At 46.8% G+C, this 19954-nt stretch overlaps 1 protein-coding gene across 1 annotated transcript in view; it reads right to left on the reverse strand.

The window, feature by feature from the left end:
- Positions 1 to 3932, reverse strand: part of LOC109884411 (fibulin-2) — a gene marked incomplete at its 5' end in the record, with an annotated part of 60501 nt that extends 56569 nt beyond the window's left edge. The window contains one exon of the mRNA XM_031823929.1: positions 3737 to 3932. Coding sequence (XP_031679789.1) covers positions 3737 to 3932 — 196 coding nt within the window. The remainder of the gene's footprint in view (positions 1 to 3736) is intronic.
- Positions 3933 to 19954: the final 16022 nt, after the last annotated feature.

Below are 19954 nucleotides of genomic sequence, written 5' to 3' on the forward strand. Positions count from 1 at the left end.
TGCCGATCCTAATCTTCTGTTAACCTCCAACACACACACTGTCTGTATCCTCTGTGCTCTCTCTGTTCTGCCTTCACATAGCTTTAACTGTCTGTATCCTCTGTGCTCTCTCTGTTCTGCCTTCACATAGCTTTAACTGTCTGTATCCTCTGTGCTCTCTCTGTCCTGCCTTCACATAGCTTTAACTGTCTGTATCCTCTGTGCTCTCTCTGTCCTGCCTTCACATAGCTTTAACTGTCTGTATCCTCTGTGCTCTCTCTGTTCTGCCTTCACATAGCTTTAACTGTCTGTATCCTCTGTGCTCTCTCTGTTCTGCCTTCACATAGCTTTAACTGTCTGTATCCTCTGTGCTCTCTCTGTCCTGCCTTCACATAGCTTTAACTGTCTGTATCCTCTGTGCTCTCTCTGTCCTGCCTTCACATAGCTTTAACTGTCTGTATCCTCTGTGCTCTCTCTGTTCTGCCTTCACATAGCTTTAACTGTCTGTATCCTCTGTGCTCTCTCTGTCCTGCCTTCACATAGCTTTAACTGTCTGTATGTACAGTGCCTTTGCGAAAGTATTCGGCCCCCTTGAACTTTGCGACCTTTTGCCACATTTCAGGCTTCAAACATAAAGATATAAAACTGTATTTTTTTGTGAAGAATCAACAACAAGTGGGACACAATCATGAAGTGGAACGACATTTATTGGATATTTCAAACTTTTTTAACAAACAAAAACTGAAAAATTGGGCGTGCAAAATTATTCAGCCCCTTTACTTTCAGTGCAGCAAACTCTCTCCAGAAGCTCAGTGAGGATCTCTGAATGATCCAATGTTGACCTAAATGACTAATGATGATAAATACAATCCACCTGTGTGTAATCAAGTCTCCGTATAAATGCACCTGCACTGTGATAGTCTCAGAGGTCCGTTAAAAGCGCAGAGAGCATCATGAAGAACAAGGAACACACCAGGCAGGTCCGAGATACTGTTGTGAAGAAGTTTAAAGCCGGATTTGGATACAAAAAGATTTCCCAAGCTTTAAACATCCCAAGGAGCACTGTGCAACCGATAATATTGAAATGGAAGGAGTGTCAGACCACTGCAAATCTACCAAGACCTGGCCGTCCCTCTAAACTTTCAGCTCATACAAGGAGAAGACTGATCAGAGATGCAGCCAAGAGGCCCATGATCACTCTGGATGAACTGCATAGATCTACAGCAGAGGTGGGAGACTCTGTCCATAGGACAACAATCAGTCGTATATTGCACAAATCTGGCCTTTATGAAAGAGTGGCAAGAAGAAAGCCATTTCTTAAAGATATCCATAAAAAGTGTCGTTTAAAGTTTGCCACAAGCCACCTGGGAGACACACCAAACATGTGGAAGAAGGTGCTCTGGTCAGATGAAACCAAAATTGAACGTTTTGGCAACAATGCAAAACGTTATGTTTGGCGTAAAAGCAACACGGTTCATCACCCTGAACACACCATCCCCACTGTCAAACATGGTGGTGGCAGCATCATGGTTTGGGCCTGCTTTTCTTCAGCAGGAACAGGGAAGATGGTTAAAATTGATGGGAAGATGGATGGAGCCAAATACAGGACCATTCTGGAAGAAAACCTGATGGAGTCTGCAAAAGACCTGAGACTGGGTCTTCTAACAAGACAATGATCCAAAACATAAAGCAAAATCTACAATGGAATGGTTCAAAAATAAACATATCCAGGTGTTAGAATGGCCAAGTCAAAGTCCAGACCTGAATCCAATCGAGAATCTGTGGAAAGAACTGAAAACTGCTGTTCACAAATGCTCTCCATCCAACCTCCCTGAGCTCGAGCTGTTTTGCAAGGAGGAATGGGAAAAAATGTCAGTCTCTCGATGTGCAAAACTGATAGAGACATACCCCAAGCGACTTACAGCTGTAATCGCAGCAAAAGGTGGCGCTACTAAGTATTAACTTAAGGGGGCTGAATAATTTTGCACGCCCAATTTTTCAGTTTTTGATTTGTTAAAAAAGTTTCAAATATCCAATAAATGTCGTTCCAGTTCATGATTGTGTCCCACTTGTTGTTGATTCTTCACAAAAAAATACAGTTTTATATCTTTATGTTTGAAACCTGAAATGTGGCAAAAGGTCGCAAAGTTCAAGGGGGCCGAATACTTTCGCAAGGCACTGTAGTTGTATCTTCAGGCAGTCCTCACCTGTATCTCTTCCAGGTCCTTCTGAAGAGTATGAGCCATGGGCAGTTAGAGTGAAGAAGGAAGTGAAGGAGCTGGTGTTTTGCGGGTACTATTTAATGAGGCTGCCAGTTGAGGACTTGTGAGGCATCTGTTTCTCAAACTAGACACTCTAATGTACTTGTCCTCTCATTTCTGCCTTGGCAGGAACTAATGTGAATCCATAATAAATACAAATACAAATGTTGAAATCCCGGTTTCCTTCCTCTCCGGCAACTGAGTTAGGAAGGACGCCTGTATCTTTGTAGTGACTGGGTGTATTGATACAGCATCTAAAGTGTAATTAATAACTTCACAATGTTCAAAGGAATAGTCAATGTCTGCTTTTTTTACCCATCTACCAATAGGTGCCCTTCTTTGCGAGGCATTGGAAAACCTTCCTGGTCTTTGTGGTTGAAATTATTGGACAATCTTACAGATAATTGTGTGGGGTACAGCGATGAGGTAGTCATTCAAAAATCATGTTAAACACTTTTATTGCACACAGAGTGAGTCCATGCAACTTATTATGTGACTTGTTAGTAAATTTTTACTCCTGAACCTATTTAGGCTTGCCATAACCAAGGGGTTGAATACTTATTGACTCAAGACATGAAATTCCACTTAAACATTATGGGTTATGGGTTATTGTGTGTGAGGAGATTTTCCTTTCTCAGACAGGGCAGTAGGTGTGGTGTGAGGTGATTTACCTGTAGGTTTTGTGTGAGGAGATTTACCTGTCTTAGACAGGGCAGTAGGCCTGGTGTGAGGTGATTTACCTTCCTCAGACAGGGCAGTAGGTCTGGAGTGAGGAGATTTACCTGGCTCAGACAGGGCAGTAGGTCTGGAGTGAGGAGATTTACCTTTCTCAGACAGGGCAGTAGGTCTGGTGTGAGGTGATTTACCTGTCTCAGACAGGGCAGTAGGTCTGGTGTGAGGTGATTTACCTGTCTCAGACAGGGCAGTAGGTCTGGAGTGAGGAGATTTACCTTTCTCAGACAGGGCAGTAGGTCTGGAGTGAGGAGATTTACCTGTCTCAGACAGGGCAGTAGGTCTGGTATGAGGTGATTTAACTTTCTCAGATAGGGCAGTAGGTCTGGGGTGAGGTGATTTACCTTTCTCAGACAGGGCAGTAGGTCTGGTGTGAGGTGATTTAACTTTCTCAGACAGGGCAGTAGGTCTGGTGTGAGGTGATTTAACTTTCTCAGATAGGGCAGTAGGTATGGTGTGAGGTGATTTACCTTTCTCAGGCAGGGTAGTAGGTCTGGTGTGAGGTGATTTAACTTTCTCAGGCAGGGTAGTAGGTCTGGTGTGAGGTGATTTACCTGTCTCAGGCAGGGTAGGAGGTCTGGTGTGAGGTGATTTAACTTTCTCAGATAGGGCAGTAGGTCTGGTGTGAGGTGATTTACCTGTCTCAGGCAGGGTAGTAGGTCTGGTGTGAGGTGATTTAACTTTCTCAGATAGGGCAGTAGGTCTGGTGTGAGGTGATTTACCTTTCTCAGGTAGGGCAGTAGGTCTGGTATGAGGTGATTTACCTTTCTCAGGCAGGGTAGTAGGTCTGGGCCTCTCCTTCCTCCTCTGTGTTTGGTTAGGGTTAGGGCTGAGCCCCTCTTCACAGCAGGTGAGCAGGACATGACCACAGGGGTTCCCCAGGTGCTGGTGGGCATCACACCCTCTACCTTCAGCATGTAGAGCCAGACCCAGCACACAACAACTGCAGCAAACCTGGAGAGGAGAGGACACACAGACACACACAGACACACACAGACACACAGACACACACACACACACACACACACACACACACACACACACACACACACACACACACACACACACACACACCTGTCACAGTGGTCCATTCACTTCTCCTCCCTCCCTCCTTGCCTCCCTCCCACCCTCTCCCCTCTCCCCTCTCCCTGCCCCTACCATATCTCTGCCCCTGCCATCGCTCTCTGCCCCTGCAATTTCTCTCTGCCATCTCTCTCTGCTCCTGCCATCTCTCTGCTCCTGCCATCTCTCTGTCCCTGCCATCTCTCTCTGCTCCTGCCATCTCTCTCTGCCATCTCTCTCTGCCCTTGCCATCTCTCTCTGCTCCTGCCATCTCTCTCTGCTCCTGCCATCTCTCTCTGCTCCTGCCATCTCTCTCTGCCCCTGCCATCTCTCTCTGCCATCTCTCTCTGCTCCTGCCATCTCTCTCTGCCCCTGCCATCTCTCTCTGCTCCTGCCATCTCTCTCTGCTCCTGCCATCTCTCTCTGCCATTTCTCTCTGCCCCTGCCATCTCTCTCTGCTCCTGCCATCTCTCTCTGCCATCTCTCTCTGCTCCTGCCATCTCTCTCTGCCCCTGCCATCTCTCCCTGCCATCTCTCTCTGCCCCTGCCATCTCACTCTGCTCCTGCCATCTCTCTCTGCCATCTCTCTCTGCTCCTGCCATCTCTCTCTGCTCCTGCCATTTCTCTCTGCCATCTCTCTGCTCCTGCCATTTCTCTCTGCCCCTACCATCTCTCTCTGCTCCTGCCATCTCTCTCTGCCATCTCTCTCTGCTCCTGCCATCTCTCTCTGCCATCTCTCTCTGCCCCTGCCATCTCTCTCTGCTCCTGCCATCTCTCTCTGCCCCTGCGATCTCTCTCTGCTCCTGCCATCTCTCTCTGCCCCTGCCATCTCTCTCTGCCATCTCTCTCTGCCCCTGCCATCTCTCCCTGCCATCTCTCTCTGCCCCTGCCATCTCACTCTGCTCCTGCCATCTCTCTCTGCCATCTCTCTCTGCTCCTGCCATCGCTCTCTGCCCCTGCCATCTCGCTCTGCCCCTGCCATCTCTCTCTGCCCCTGCCATCTCTCTCTGCCCCTGCCATCTCTCCCTGCCCCTGCCATTTCTCCCTGCCATCTCTCTCTGCCCCTGCCATCTCTCTCTGCCCCTGCCATATCTCCCTGCTCCTGCCATCTCTCTGCTCCTGCCATTTCTCTCTGCCCCTGCCATCTCTCTCTGCCATCTCTCTCTGCTCATGCCATCTCTCTCTGCCATCTCTCTCTGCCCCTGCCATCTCTCCCTGCCATCTCTCTCTGCTCCTGCCATCTCTCCCTGCCATCTCTCTCTGCCCCTGCCATCTCTCTCTGCCCCTGACATCTCTCTCTGCCCCTGACATCTCTCTCTGCCCCTGACATCTCTCTCTGCCTCTGCCATCTCTCTCTGCTCCTGCCATCTCTCTCTGCTCCTGCCATCTCTCTCTGCCCCTGCCATCTCTCTCTGCCTCTGCCATCTCTCTCTGCTCCTGCCATCTCTCTCTGCTCCTGCCATCTCTCTCTGCCCCTGCCATCTCTCTCTGCCCCTGCCAACTCTCTCTGCCCCTGCCATCTCTCTCTGCCCCTGCCATCTCTCTCTGCCCCTGCCATCTCTCTCTGCCCCTGCCATCTCTCCCTGCCCCTGCCATTTCTCCCTGCCATCTCTCTCTGCCCCTGCCATCTCTCTCTGCCCCTGCCATATCTCCCTGCCCCTGCCATTTCTCCCTGCCCCTGCCATTTCTCCCTGCCATCTCTCTCTGCCCCTGCCATCTCTCCCTGCCATCTCTCTCTGCCCCTGCAATTTCTCCCTGCAATCTCTCTCTGCCCCTGCCATCTCTCTCTACCCCTGCCATCTCTCTCTGCCCCTGCCATTTCTCCCTGCCATCTCTCTCTGCCCCTGCCATCTCTCCCTGCCCCTGCCATCTCTCTCTGTCATCTCTCTCTGCCCCTGCCATCTCTCTCTGCTCCTGCCATCTCTCTCTGCCATCTCTCTCTGCCCCTGCCATCTCTCCCTGCCATCTCTCTCTGCTCCTGCCATCTCTCTCTGCTCCTGCCATCTCTCTCTGCCATCTCTCTCTGCTCCTGCCATTTCTCCCTGCCATCTCTCTCTGCCCCTGCCATCTCTCCCTGCCCCTGCCATCTCTCTCTGTCATCTCTCTCTGCCCCTGCCATCTCTCTCTGCCCCTGTCATCTCTCTCTGCCCCTGTCATCTCTCTCTGCCCCTGCCATCTCTCTCTGCCCCTGTCATCTCTCTCTGCCCCTGTCATCTCTCTCTGCCCCTGCCATCTCTCTCTGCCCCTGCCATCTCTCTCTGCCCCTGTCATCTCTCTCTGCCCCTCAGCCTTATTAAACATGAGACAGAGCTGATAATAAAATACTAAACCTGTCTGTTCAGGTCTCAGTTTATAGATCTGTATCATCCAAGATATAAACCTGTCTGTTCAGGTCTCAGTTTATAGATCTGTATCAGCCAAGATATAAACCTGTCTGTTCAGGTCTCTGTTTACAGAGCAGTATCAGCCAAGATATAAACCTGTCTGTTCAGGTCTCTGTTTACAGAGCAGTAATCAGCCAAGATATAAACCTGTCTGTTCAGGTCTCTGTTTACAGAGCAGTATCAGCCAAGATATAAACCTGTCTGTTCAGGTCTCTGTTTACAGAGCAGTAATCAGCCAAGATATAAACCTGTCTGTTCAGGTCTCTGTTTACAGAGCAGTAATCAGCCAAGATATAAACCTGTCTGTTCAGGTCTCTGTTTACAGAGCAGTATCAGCCAAGATATAAACCTGTCTGTTCAGGTCTCTGTTTACAGAGCAGTATCAGCCAAGATATAAACCTGTCTGTTCAGGTCTCTGTTTACAGAGCAGTAATCAGCCAAGATATAAACCTGTCTGTTCAGGTCTCTGTTTACAGAGCAGTATCAGCCAAGATATAAACCTGTCTGTTCAGGTCTCTGTTTACAGAGCAGTAATCAGCCAAGATATAAACCTGTCTGTTCAGGTCTCTGTTTACAGAGCAGTAATCAGCCAAGATATAAACCTGTCTGTTCATGGCTCTGTTTACAGAGCAGTATCAGCCAAGATATAAACCTGTCTGTTCAGGTCTCTGTTTACAGAGCAGTATCAGCCAAGATATAAACCTGTCTGTTCAGGTCTCTGTTTACAGAGCAGTATCAGCCAAGATATAAACCTGTCTGTTCAGGTCTCTGTTTACAGAGCAGTATCAGCCAAGATATAAACCTGTCTGTTCAGGTCTCTGTTTACAGAGCAGTATCAGCCAAGATATAAACCTGTCTGTTCAGGTCTCTGTTTACAGAGCAGTATCAGCCAAGATATAAACCTGTCTGTTCAGGTCTCTGTTTACAGAGCAGTATCAGCCAAGATATAAACCTGTCTGTTCAGGTCTCTGTTTACAGAGCAGTAATCAGCCAAGATATAAACCTGTCTGTTCAGGTCTCTGTTTATAGAGCAGTATCAGCCAAGATATAAACCTGTCTGTTCGGGTCTCTGTTTACAGAGAAGTATCAGCCAAGATATAAACCTGTCTGTTCAGGTCTCTGTTTACAGAGCAGTATCAGCCAAGATATAAACCTGTCTGTTCAGGTCTCTGTTTACAGAGCAGTATCAGCCAAGATATAAACCTGTCTGTTCAGGTCTCTGTTTACAGAGCAGTAATCAGCCAAGATATAAACCTGTCTGTTCAGGTCTCTGTTTACAGAGCAGTATCAGCCAAGATATAAACCTGTCTGTTCAGGTCTCTGTTTACAGAGCAGTATCAGCCAAGATATAAACCTGTCTGTTCAGGTCTCTGTTTACAGAGCAGTATCAGCCAAGATATAAACCTGTCTGTTCAGGTCTCTGTTTACAGAGCAGTATCAGCCAAGATTCTGTTGGAAAGTATTCAGACCCCTTGACTTTTTCCAGATTTTGTTACGTTACAGCGTTATTATAACATTTTCCCCTCATCAATCTACACACAAAACCACATAATGACAAAGAAAATACAGATTTGTAGAAGTTTTTGAAAATGTATTACAAAAAAATATATATTTATAAGAAAAAGGAATCAGTTATTCTGCGTTCTGGGACTCAGACAGTGTGCTCTGAAATCGGAGTAGAGGGGATGTAGGGGATGGGATAGAGGGATAGATAGAAATCGGAGTAGAGGGGATGTAGGGGATGTACAAACGAACACTTAGTTTCAACGTTTCATCACATCATGTAAATACACGAACATGCTCCATTGACCAGATTGTTAAATCAGATTTGTTGAATGGGCCAAAGTGGATATTCGTCTCATCCTCCATGATTTAGGGCTCCAAGATGGCGTAGCAGTAAGTCGTCCTGTCCTGTCGTGTCCCTGTATTTATCGTTTCTTTTTCGTTTTTTACATATTTTTACATATTTTCTCCACATATCTCTTTGAAAACATTTTGCTAAACCTAAGCTTCCAAATACTCTCCTGCAACCCGACTCACCCAATGTAGCTATTTTTCCTAAATTCCTAAAGTATTTATATTTACTTCGGGACCCCTCAACTGAAGCTAGCCAGCTAACCAGCGGGTATGCTAGCGGTCTCCAGCTAACCGGTCATCAGCTAACCTGTAGTTCGGAAAGCTCTCGCCTGTTCGTACAACGCGACTCTAACCAGAGCATAACGGACCTATTTATTTTTCATACCCGGATTCATCCCCGGATTCCCACCGCAAACGGAACATCTTTCAGCTGGATTTTTCAGCAACTAGCTATTTAGCTAAACCGCAACCCCGGGTTACTCCTGGCTAGCGTTTCCACCCACTTAGCTTGAAGCTAGCCCGGCCGTAGCACCTGTGCTACCACCGTAGCATACTCCTGAGCTACAATACCCGGGCCCACGACCGGTCTATCGATGTCATCGCATGAAGAGGAATAAACAGACTCACCCCATCGCGACGTCCCCCAAAGGCTAACTCTCTAGCCCTGTCCAGCTCCGGTCCGCTAACTGCTACCTTGTCTAGCCCGGGCCTACAAACTGTTAGCTTGTTAGCACAGGCCTGCTAACCGCCTGAATCGCCGCGTCCCAAACGCTTACCGGACCCATATTTACTTTCTATCTCTTTTGACTTTTAATTTGTTTATACAGTCCGGAAACCTGCCTCACCCAATGTGATACGGAATCGCTATAATCTTTTTATTTTTAGAACACACTCAAGAACCTCCAGAGGCTAACCAGCTAACTAGCTACAAGCTATTTAGTCATTGTTCGTTTTTTTTTACCTGGATAACACTCGCCAGTCCAGCTTCCCTGCCCCATCCACCGCTGCCCCCTGGACACTGATCTCTTGGCTACATAGCTGATGCACGCTGGACTGTCCATTAATCACGGTACTCCATTCTGCTTGTTTGTTTTATCTGTTGGCCCCGTTGCCTAGTCTACGCCATTTTACCTGCTGTTGTTGTGCTAGCTGATTAGCTGTTGTCTCACCTACTGTTTTAGCTAGCTTTCCCAATTCAACACCTGTGATTACTGCATGCCTCGCTGTATGTTTCTCTCAAATGTCAATATGCCTTGTATACTGTTGTTCAGGTTAGTTATCATTGTTTTAGTTCACAATGGAGCCCCTAGTTCCACTCTTCATGCCCCTGATAACTCCTTTGTCCCACCTCCCACACATGCGGTGACCTCACCCAATACTACCAGCATGTCCAGAGATACAACCTATCTCATCATCACCCAGTGCCTGGGCTTACCTCCGCTGTACCCGCACCCCACCATACCCCTGTCTGCGCATTATGCCCTGAATATATTCTACCATACCCAGAAACCTGCTCCTCTTATTCTCTGTCCCCAACGCTCTAGGCGACCAGTTTTGATAGCCTTTAGCCGCACCCTCATACTACTCCTTCTCTGTTCCGCGGGTGATGTGGAGGTAAACCCAGGCCCTGCATGTCCCCAGGCACCCTCATTTGTTGACTTCTGTGATCGAAAAAGCCTTGGTTTCATGCATGTCAACATCAGAAGCCTCCTCCCTAAGTTTGTTTTACTCACTGCTTTAGCACACTCTGCTAACCCTGATGTCCTTGCTGTGTCTGAATCCTGGCTCAGGAAGGCCACCAAAAATTCAGAGATTTCCATACCCAACTATAACATCTTCCGTCAAGATAGAACTGCCAAAGGGGGAGGAGTTGCAGTTTACTGCAGAGATAGCCTGCAAAGTAATGTCATACTTTCCAGGTCCATACCCAAACAGTTCGAACTACTAATTTTGAAAATTACTCTCTCCAGAAATAAGTCTCTCACGGTTGCCGCCTGCTACCGACCCCCCTCAGCTCCCAGCTGTGCCCTGGACACCATTTGTGAATTGATCGCCCCCCATCTAGCTTCAGAGTTTGTTCTGTTAGGTGACCTAAACTGGGATATGCTTAACACCTCGCCAGTCCTACAATCTAAGCTAGATGCCCTCAATCTCACACAAATCATCAAGGAACCCACCAGGTACAACCCTAACTCTGTAAACAAGGGCACCCTCATAGACATCATCCTGACCAACTGGCCCTCCAAATACACCTCCGCTGTCTTCAACCAGGATCTCAGCGATCACTGCCTCATTGCCTGTATCCGCTACGGAGCCGCAGTCAAACGACCACCCCTCATCACTGTCAAACGCTCCCTAAAACACTTCTGTGAGCAGGCCTTTCTAATCGACCTGGCCCGGGTATCCTGGAAGGACATTGACCTCATCCCGTCAGTTGAGGATGCCTGGTCATTCTTTAAAAGTAACTTCCTCACCATTTTAGATAAGCATGCTCCGTTCAAAAAATGCAGAACTAAGAACAGATACAGCCCTTGGTTCACCCCAGACCTGACTGCCCTCGACCAGCACAAAAACATCCTGTGGCGGACTGCAATAGCATCGAATAGTCCCCGTGATATGCAACTGTTCAGGGAAGTCCGGAACCAATACACGCAGTCAGTCAGGAAAGCTAAGGCCAGCTTCTTCAGGCAGAAGTTTGCATCCTGTAGCTCCAACTCCAAAAATGTTCTGGGACACCGTGAAGTCCATGGAGAACAAGAGCACCTCTTCCCAGCTGCCCACTGCACTGAGGCTAGGTAACACGGTCACCACTGATAAATCCATGATTATCGAAAACTTCAATAAGCATTTCTCAACGGCTGGCCATGCCTTCCGCCTGGCTACTTCAACCTCGGCCAACAGCTCCGCCCCCCCCGCAGCTCCTCGCCCAAGCCTCCCCAGGTTCTCCTTTAACCAAATCCAGATAGCAGATGTTCTGAAAGAGCTGCAAAACCTGGACCCGTACAAATCAGCTGGGCTTGACAATCTGGACCCTCTATTTCTGAAACTATCTGCCACCATTGTCGCAACCCCTATTACCAGCCTGTTCAACCTCTCTTTCATATCGTCTGAGATCCCCAAGGATTGGAAAGCTGCCGCAGTCATCCCCCTCTTCAATGGGGGAGACACCCTGGACCCAAACTGTTACAGACCTATATCCATCCTGCCCTGCCTATCTAAGGTCTTCGAAAGCCAAGTCAACAAACAGGTCACTGACCATCTGGAATCCCACCGTACCTTCTCCGCTGTGCAATCTGGTTTCCGAGCCGGTCATGGGTGCACCTCAGCCACACTCAAGGTACTCAACGATATCATAACCGCCATCAATAAAAGACAGTACTGTGCAGCCGTCTTCATCGACCTTGCCAAGGCTTTCGACTCTGTCAATCACCATATTCTTATCGGCAGACTCAGGAGCCAAGGTTTTTCGGATGACTGCCTTGCCTGGTTCACCAATTACTTTGCAGACAGAGTTCAGTGCGTCAAATCGGAGGGCATGCTGTCTGGTCCTCTGGCAGTCTCTATGGGGGTGCCACAGGGTTCAACTCTCGGGCCGACTCTTTTCTCTGTGTATATCAATGATGTTGCTCTTGCTGCGGGCGATTCCCTGATCCACCTCTACGCAGACGACACCATTCTATATACTTTCGGCCCGTCTTTGGACACTGTGCTATCTAACCTCCAAACAAGCTTCAATGCCATACAACACTCCTTCCGTGGCCTCCAACTGCTCTTAAACGCTAGTAAAACCAAATGCATGCTTTTCAACCGGTCGCTGCCTGCACCCGCATGCCCGACTAGCATCACCACCCTGGATGGTTCCGACCTAGAATATGTGGACGTCTATAAGTACCTAGGTGTCTGGCTAGACTGCAAACTCTCCTTCCAGACTCATATCAAACATCTCCAATCGAAAATCAAATCAAGAGTCGGCTTTCTATTCCGCAACAAAGCCTCCTTCACTCACGCCGCCAAGCTTACCCTAGTAAAACTGACTATCCTACCGATCCTCGACTTCGGCGATGTCATCTACAAAATGGCTTCCAACACTCTACTCAGCAAACTGGATGCAGTTTATCACAGTGCCATCCGTTTTGTCACTAAAGCACCTTATACCACCCACCACTGCGACTTGTATGCTCTAGTCGGCTGGCCCTCGCTACATATTCGTCGCCAGACCCACTGGCTCCAGGTCATCTACAAGTCCATGCTAGGTAAAGCTCCGCCTTATCTCAGCTCACTGGTCACGATGGCAACACCCATCCGTAGCACGCGCTCCAGCAGGTGTATCTCACTGATCATCCCTAAAGCCAACACCTCATTCGGCCGCCTTTCGTTCCAGTACTCTGCTGCCTGTGACTGGAACGAATTGCAAAAATCACTGAAGTTGGAGACTTTTATCTCCCTCACCAACTTCAAACATCAGCTATCTGAGCAGCTAACCGATCGCTGCAGCTGTACATAGTCTATTGGTAAATAGCCCACCCTTCTTCACCTACCTCATCCCCATACTGTTTTTATTTATTTACTTTTCTGCTCTTTTGCACACCAATATCTCTACCTGTACATGACCATCTGATCATTCATCACTCCAGTGTTAATCTGCAAAATTGTAATTATGTGCCTACCTCCTCATGCCTTTTGCACACATTGTATATAGACCCCCCCTTTGTTTTCTACTGTGTTATTGACTTGTTAATTGTTTACTCCATGTGTAACTCTTTGTTGTCTGCTCACACTGCTATGCTTTATCTTGGCCAGGTCGCAGTTGCAAATGAGAACTTGTTCTCAACTAGCCTACCTGGTTAAATAAAGGTTAAATAAAAAAAAAATTTAAAAATGTATTGGAACAGGCCAACAATGTTAAGTCCGATTTGGACATATTTGGCAGTTTTCGCTGCATAACATGTAGAAGTTGTCCCTTTTCAGGTTTAGAAGTAGCTAATGCCCGTTCGTATAAGCTGGTTAACATAGTTAGCATACATAAATCAGTTGTGGTAGTCAAAGTCCTTTTTCACTGTAATGCAGTTGATTGGTAATGGTGACATAAACATGTATTGGGGTTGTCATCCATACAAGCGTTATACTCCGACATAAACATAGTGGGAAATACACATTTAAACAATAGCCTAAATCTAGGCACATTTTGCTTGAGGGGAAATGAGGAGACTCAGGATCTTTACCCCACGCGTTTCCATGACACTTCCATTGTTTTGGTTGAGTTCTGTAGACCTTACCACATCTATGCCGTGGTCTTCAGTCAGCTCAGTTGGCCTACAACCTCTATAAGTGGCTTGTCTAATATCTGCTGTTAGATCTTTCTCGGGAGACAAATAACTAATATCACTACATATTGTAGGGTACCTTTTTTTTAAACCTTTATTTAACTAGGTACAGTGGGGCAAAAAAGTATTTAGTCAGCCACCAATTGTGCAAGTTCTCCCACTTAAAAAGATGAGAGAGGCCTGTAATTTTCATCATAGGTACACTTCAACTATGACAGACAAAATGAGAAAAAAAGATCCAGAAAATCACATTGTAGGATTTTTAATGAATTTATTTGCAAATTATGGTGGAAAATAAGAATTTTTTAAAATATTCACATGGAAAAGTCCACAGACCCACCCCAAAAGGCTTTCGGAGCCATCATCGACTCAGTGGATTTTGTCCAACATGTCTCTGGACCAACTCATTGTCACAGTCATACTCTGGACCTAGTTTTGTCCCATGGAATAAATGTTGTGGATCTTAATGTTTTTCCTCATAATCCTGGACTATCGGACCACCATTTTATTACGCAACCAATAATCTGCTCAGACCCCAACCAAGGAGCATCAAAAGTCGTGCTATAAATTCTCAGACAACACAAAGATTCCTTGATGCCCTTCCAGACTGCCTCTGCCTACCCAAGGACGCCAGAGGACAAAAATCAGTTAACCACCTAACCGAGGAACTCAATTTAACCTTGCGCAATACCCTAGATGCAGTTGCACCCCTAAAAACTAAAAACATTTGTCATAAGAAACTATTTCCCTGGTATACAGAAAATACCAGAAAATACCCGAGCTCTGATACAAGCTTCCAGAAAATTGGAACGGAAATGGCGCCACACCAAACTGGAAGTCTTCCGACTAGCTTGGAAAGACTGTACTGTGCAGTATCGAAGAGCCCTCACTGCTGTTCGATCATCCTATTTTTCCAACTTAATTGAGGAAAATAAGAACAATCCAAAATCTATTTTTGATAATGTCGCAAAGCTAACTAAAAAGCAGCATTCCCTAAGTGAGGATGGCTTTCACTTCAGCAGTAATAAATTCATGAACTTCTTTGAGGAAAAGATCATGATCGTTAGAAAGCAAATTACGGACTCCCCTTTAAATCTGCGTATTCCTTCAAAGCTCAGTTGTCCTGAGTCTGCACAACTCTGCCAGGACCTAGGATCAAGAGAGACGATTTAGTAATATATCTCTTGACACAATGATGAAAATAATCATGGCCTCTAAACCTTCAAGCTGCATACTGGACCCTATTCCAACTAAACTACTGAAAGAGCTGCTTCCTGTGCTTGGCCCTCCTATGTTAAACATAAAAAACCTCTCTCTATCCACCAGATGTGTACCAAACTCACTAAAAGTGGCAGTAATAAAGCCTCTCTTGAAAAAGCCAAACCTTGACCCAGAAAATATAAAAAACTATCGGCCTATATCGAATCTTCCATTCCTCTCAAAAATTTTAGAAAAAGCTGTTGCGCAGCAACTCACTGCCTTCCTGAAGACAAACAATGTATTCGAAATGCTTCAGTCTCATTTTAGACCCCACCATAGCACTGAGACTGCACTTGTGAAGGTGGTAAATGACCTTTTAATGGCGTCAGACCGAGGCTCTGCATCTGTCCTCGTGCTCCTAGACCTTAGTGCTGCTTTTGATACCATCGATCACCACATTCTTTTGGAGAGATTGGAAACCCAAATTGGTCTACACGGACAAGTTCTGGCCTGGTTTAGATCTTATCTGTCGGAAAGATATCAGTTTGTCTCTGAATGGTTTGTCCTCTGACAAATCAACTGTAAATTTCGGTGTTCCTCAAGGTTCCGTTTTAGGACCACTATTGTTTTCACTTTATATTTTACCTCTTGGGGGATGTCATTCGAAAACATAATGTTAACTTTCACTGCTATGCGGATGTCACACAGCTGTACATTTCAATGAAACATGGTGAAGCCCCAAAATTGCCCTCGCTAGAAGCCTGTGTTTCAGACATAAGGAAGTGGATGGCTGCAAATGAAAAATCTACTTTTAAACTCGGACAAAACAGAGATGCTTGTTCTACGTCCCAAGAAACAAAGAGATCTTCTGTTGAATCTGACAATTCATCTTGATGGTTGTACAGTCGTCTGAAATAAAACTGTGAAGGACCTCGGCGTTACTCTGGACCCTGATCTCTCTTTTGACGAACATATCAAGACTGTTTCAAGGACAGCTTTTTTCCATCTATGTAACATTGCAAAAATCAGAAACTTTCTGTCCAAAAATGCAGAAAAATGTATCCATGCTTTTGTTACTTCAAGGTTATAGACTACTGCAATGCTCTACTTTCCGGCTACCCAGATAAAGCACTAAATAAACTTCAGTTAGTGCTAAATACGGCTGCTAGAATCCTGACTAGAACCAAAACATTTGATCATATTACTCCAGTGCTAGTCTCTCTACACTGGCTTCCTGTTAAGGCAAGGGCTGATTTCAAAGCTTTACTGCTAACCTACAAAGCATTACATGGGCTTGCTCCTACCTATCTTTCTGATTTGGTCCTGCCATACATACCTACACGTACGCTACGGTCACAGACCTCCTAATTGTCCCTAGAATTTCTAAGCAAACAGCTGGAGGCAGGGCTTTCTCCTATAGAGCTAAATTTTTATGGAACGGTCTGCCTACCCATGTCAGAGATGCAGACTCGGTCTCAACATTTAAGTCTTTACTGAAGACTCATCTCTTCAGTGGGTCATATGATTGAGTGTAGTCTGGCGTGGAGTGTGAAGGTAAACCGAAAGGCTCTGGAGCAACGAACCGCCCTTGCTGTCTCTGCCTGGCCGGTTCCCCTCTCTCCACTGAGATTCTCTGCCTCTAACCCTATTACAGGGGCTGAGTCACTGGCTTACTGGTGCTCTTTCATGCCGTCCCTAGGAGGGGTGCGTCACTTGTGTGGGTTGAGTCACTGACGTGATCTTCCTGTCTGGGTTGGCGCCCCCCCTTGGGTTGTGCCGTGTCGGAGATCTTTGTGGGCAATACTCGACCTCGTCTCAGGATGGTAAATTGGTGGTTGAAGATATCCCTCTAGTGGTGTGGGGGCTGTGCTTTGGCAAAGTGGGTGGGGTTATATCCTTCCTGTTTGGCCCTGTACGGGGGTATCATAGGATGTGGCCACATTGTCTCCTGACCCCTCTTGTCTCAGCCTCCAGTATTTATGCTGCAGTAGTTTGTGTGTCGGGGGGCTGGGGTCAGTTTGTCATATCTGGAGTACTTCTCCTGTCTTATCCGGTGTCCTGTGTGAATTTAAGGATGCTCTCTCTAATTCTCTCTTTCGGGTGACCTGAGCCCTACGACCATGCCTCAGGACTACCTGGCATGATGACTCCTTGCTGTCCCCAGTTCACCTGGCCGTGCTGCTGCTCCAGTTTCAACTGTTCTGCCTGTGGCTATGGAACCCTGACCTGTTCACCGGACGTGCTACCTGTCCCAGACCTGCTGTGTTCAACTCTCTAGAGACAGCAGGAGCGGTAGAGATATTCTTAATGATCGGCTATGATAAGCCAACTCACATTTACTCCTGAGGTGCTGACTAGCTGCACCCTCGACAACTACTGTGATTATTATTATTTGACCATGCTGGTTATTTATGAACATTGGAACATCTTGGCCATGTTCTGTTATAATCTCCACCCGGCCCAGCCAGAAGAGGACTGGCCACCCCTCATAGCCTGGTTTCTCTCTAGGTTTCTTCCTAGGTTCTGGCCTTTCTAGAGAGTTTTTCCTAGCCACTGTGCTTCTACACCTGCATTGCTTGCTGTTTGGGGTTTTAGGCTGGGTTTCTGTTCAGCACTTTGAGATATCAGCTGATGTAAGAAGGGCTATATAAATACATTTGATTTGATTTGATTTGATTTGAATAGACAACCGGTGGAAATTATAGGCAATTAGCAAGACACCCCCAATAAAGGAGTGGTTCTGCAGGTGATAACCACAGACCACTTCTCAGTTCCTATGCTTCCTGGCTGATGTTTTGGTCACTTTTGAATGCTGGCGGTGCTTTCACTCTAGTGGTAGCATGAGACGGAGTCTACAACCCACACAAGTGGCTCAGGTAGTGCAGCTCATCCAGGACGGCACATCAATGCGAGCTGTGGCAAGAAGGTTTGCTGTGTCTGTCAGCGTAGTGTCCAGAGCATGGAGGCGCTACCAGGAGACAGGCCAGTACATCAGGAGACGTGGAGGAGGCCATAGGAGGGCAACAACCCAGCAGCAGGACCACTACCTCCGCCTTTGTGCAAGGAGGAGCAGGAGGAGCACTGCCAGAGCCCTGCAAAATGACCTCCAGCAGGCCACAAATGTGCATGTGTCTGCTCAAACGGTCAGAAACAGACTGCTTGAGGCTGGTATGAGGGCCCAACGTCCACAGGTGGGGGTTGTGCTTACAGCCCAACATGTGCAGGATGTTTGGCATTTGCCAGAGAACACCAAAATTGGCCAATTCGTAACTGGCGCCCTGTGCTCTTCACAGATGAAAGCAGGTTCACACTGAGCACGTGAGACAGACGTGACAGTCTGGAGACGCAGTGGAGAACGTTCTGCTGCCTGCAACATCCTCCAGCATGACCGGTTTGGCGGCAGGGTAGCCTAGTGGTTAGAGCGTTAGACTAGTAACCGGAAGGTTGCAAGTTCAAACCCCCGAGCTGACAAGGCACAAATCTGTTGTTCTGCCCCTGAACAGGCAGTTAACCCACTGTTCCTAGGCCGTCATTGATAATAAGAATTTGTTCTTAACTGACTTGCCTGGTTAAATAAAGGTAAAAAAAATAAAAAGTCCTGGTGTGGGGTGGCATTTATATTGGGGGGCCGCACAGCCCTCCATGTGCTCGCCAGAGGTAGCCTGACTGGCATTAGGTACCGAGATGAGATCCTCAGTCCCCTTGTGAGACCATATGCTGGTGCGGTTGGCCCTGGGTTCCTCCTAATGCAAGACAATGCTAGACCTCATGTGGCTGGAGTGTGTCAGCAGTTCCTGCAAGAGGAAGGCATTGATGCTATGGACTGGCCCGCCCGTTCCCCAGACCTGAATCCAATTGAGCACATCTGGGACATCATGTCTCGCTCCATCCACCAACATCACGTTGCACCACAGACTGTCCTGGAGTTGGTGGATGCTTTAGTCCAGGTCTGGGAGGAGATCCCTCGGGAGACCAACCGCCACCTCATCAGGAGCATGCCCAGGCATTGTAGGGAGGTCATACAGGCACGTGGAGGCCACACACACTACTGAGCCTCATTTTGACTTGTTTTAAGGACATTTCATCAAAGTTAGCCTGTAATGTGGTTTTCCACTTTAATTTTGAGTGTGACTCCAAATCCAGACCTCCATGGGTTGATAAATTTGATTTCCATTGATCATTTGTGTGATTTTGTTGTCAGCACATTCAACTATGTAAAGAAAAAAGTATTTAATAAGAATATTTCATTCATTCAGATCTAGGATGTGTTATTTTAGTGTTCCCTTTTTTTTGAGCAGTGTATATTGGTCACATTGTTCATGGCTCCCAAGTGGCGCACAATGGGATTGCCTTGCAGTTCTCCAGCTGTATCCACTGAAAGCACGCAAAGTTCAAGGCACGAGGGCAGGGGACATGGGATGGGCAGCAGAGACGCGCACAGAAGACGGTTCTAGCCCATGGGGAATAGAGGATGAGGGAGTGGACCCCCACCCTACCACACTGGGTAGCACAGAGCAACACTTTAAGGGGAATTGCACTAATAATGGCGCTGATTAGGGAAACGTTCCTGCTGTTCTTAGTGCCAGTCTGCACGTTCAAACTAAAACAATGCAACTAATAATGGCATCTTTATGCTTTCGTTAATAAAATTATGATAAAAATACTCTCACACTTTCCTTTTTTTTATGGATCCATAACGAATTACTATGGGAATAAATATCACTGAATTACAGAAATATTGGAACAGAGTTGTGGAAAACTCTTTCAAACACACACGGTCACGTTGTACAGCGCCATTATGGCTATTAGCAGGTAGCTGGAAAATAGACTTGCCTAGAAGGAGGGTAGGGGGAGAATTCTATTGTCAAATGTATTCCTAAATTAGGCTGTATCACAACCGGCCGTGATTGGTTGCAATTTCAGATTAATGCACCAGAAAAGACAGAACAAATAAAATAACAAAAAGTATTATTATGTATCACATCCGACCGTGATTGGGAGTCCCTTAGGGCGGCGCACAACTGGCCCAATGTTTCTCTCCCTCTAAAAACAGAAATAAATGTTTTGGCCGGATTACAATCGCTAACTTTTTTTTTTCTTTTTACGGAATAACCTCAAATATCATTATATATTATCAAGTTGATGGCACAGTCAT

The sequence above is a fragment of the Oncorhynchus kisutch genome, linkage group LG5, assembly GCF_002021735.2.
Source record: "Oncorhynchus kisutch isolate 150728-3 linkage group LG5, Okis_V2, whole genome shotgun sequence".
Lineage (NCBI taxonomy): Eukaryota > Metazoa > Chordata > Actinopteri > Salmoniformes > Salmonidae > Oncorhynchus > Oncorhynchus kisutch.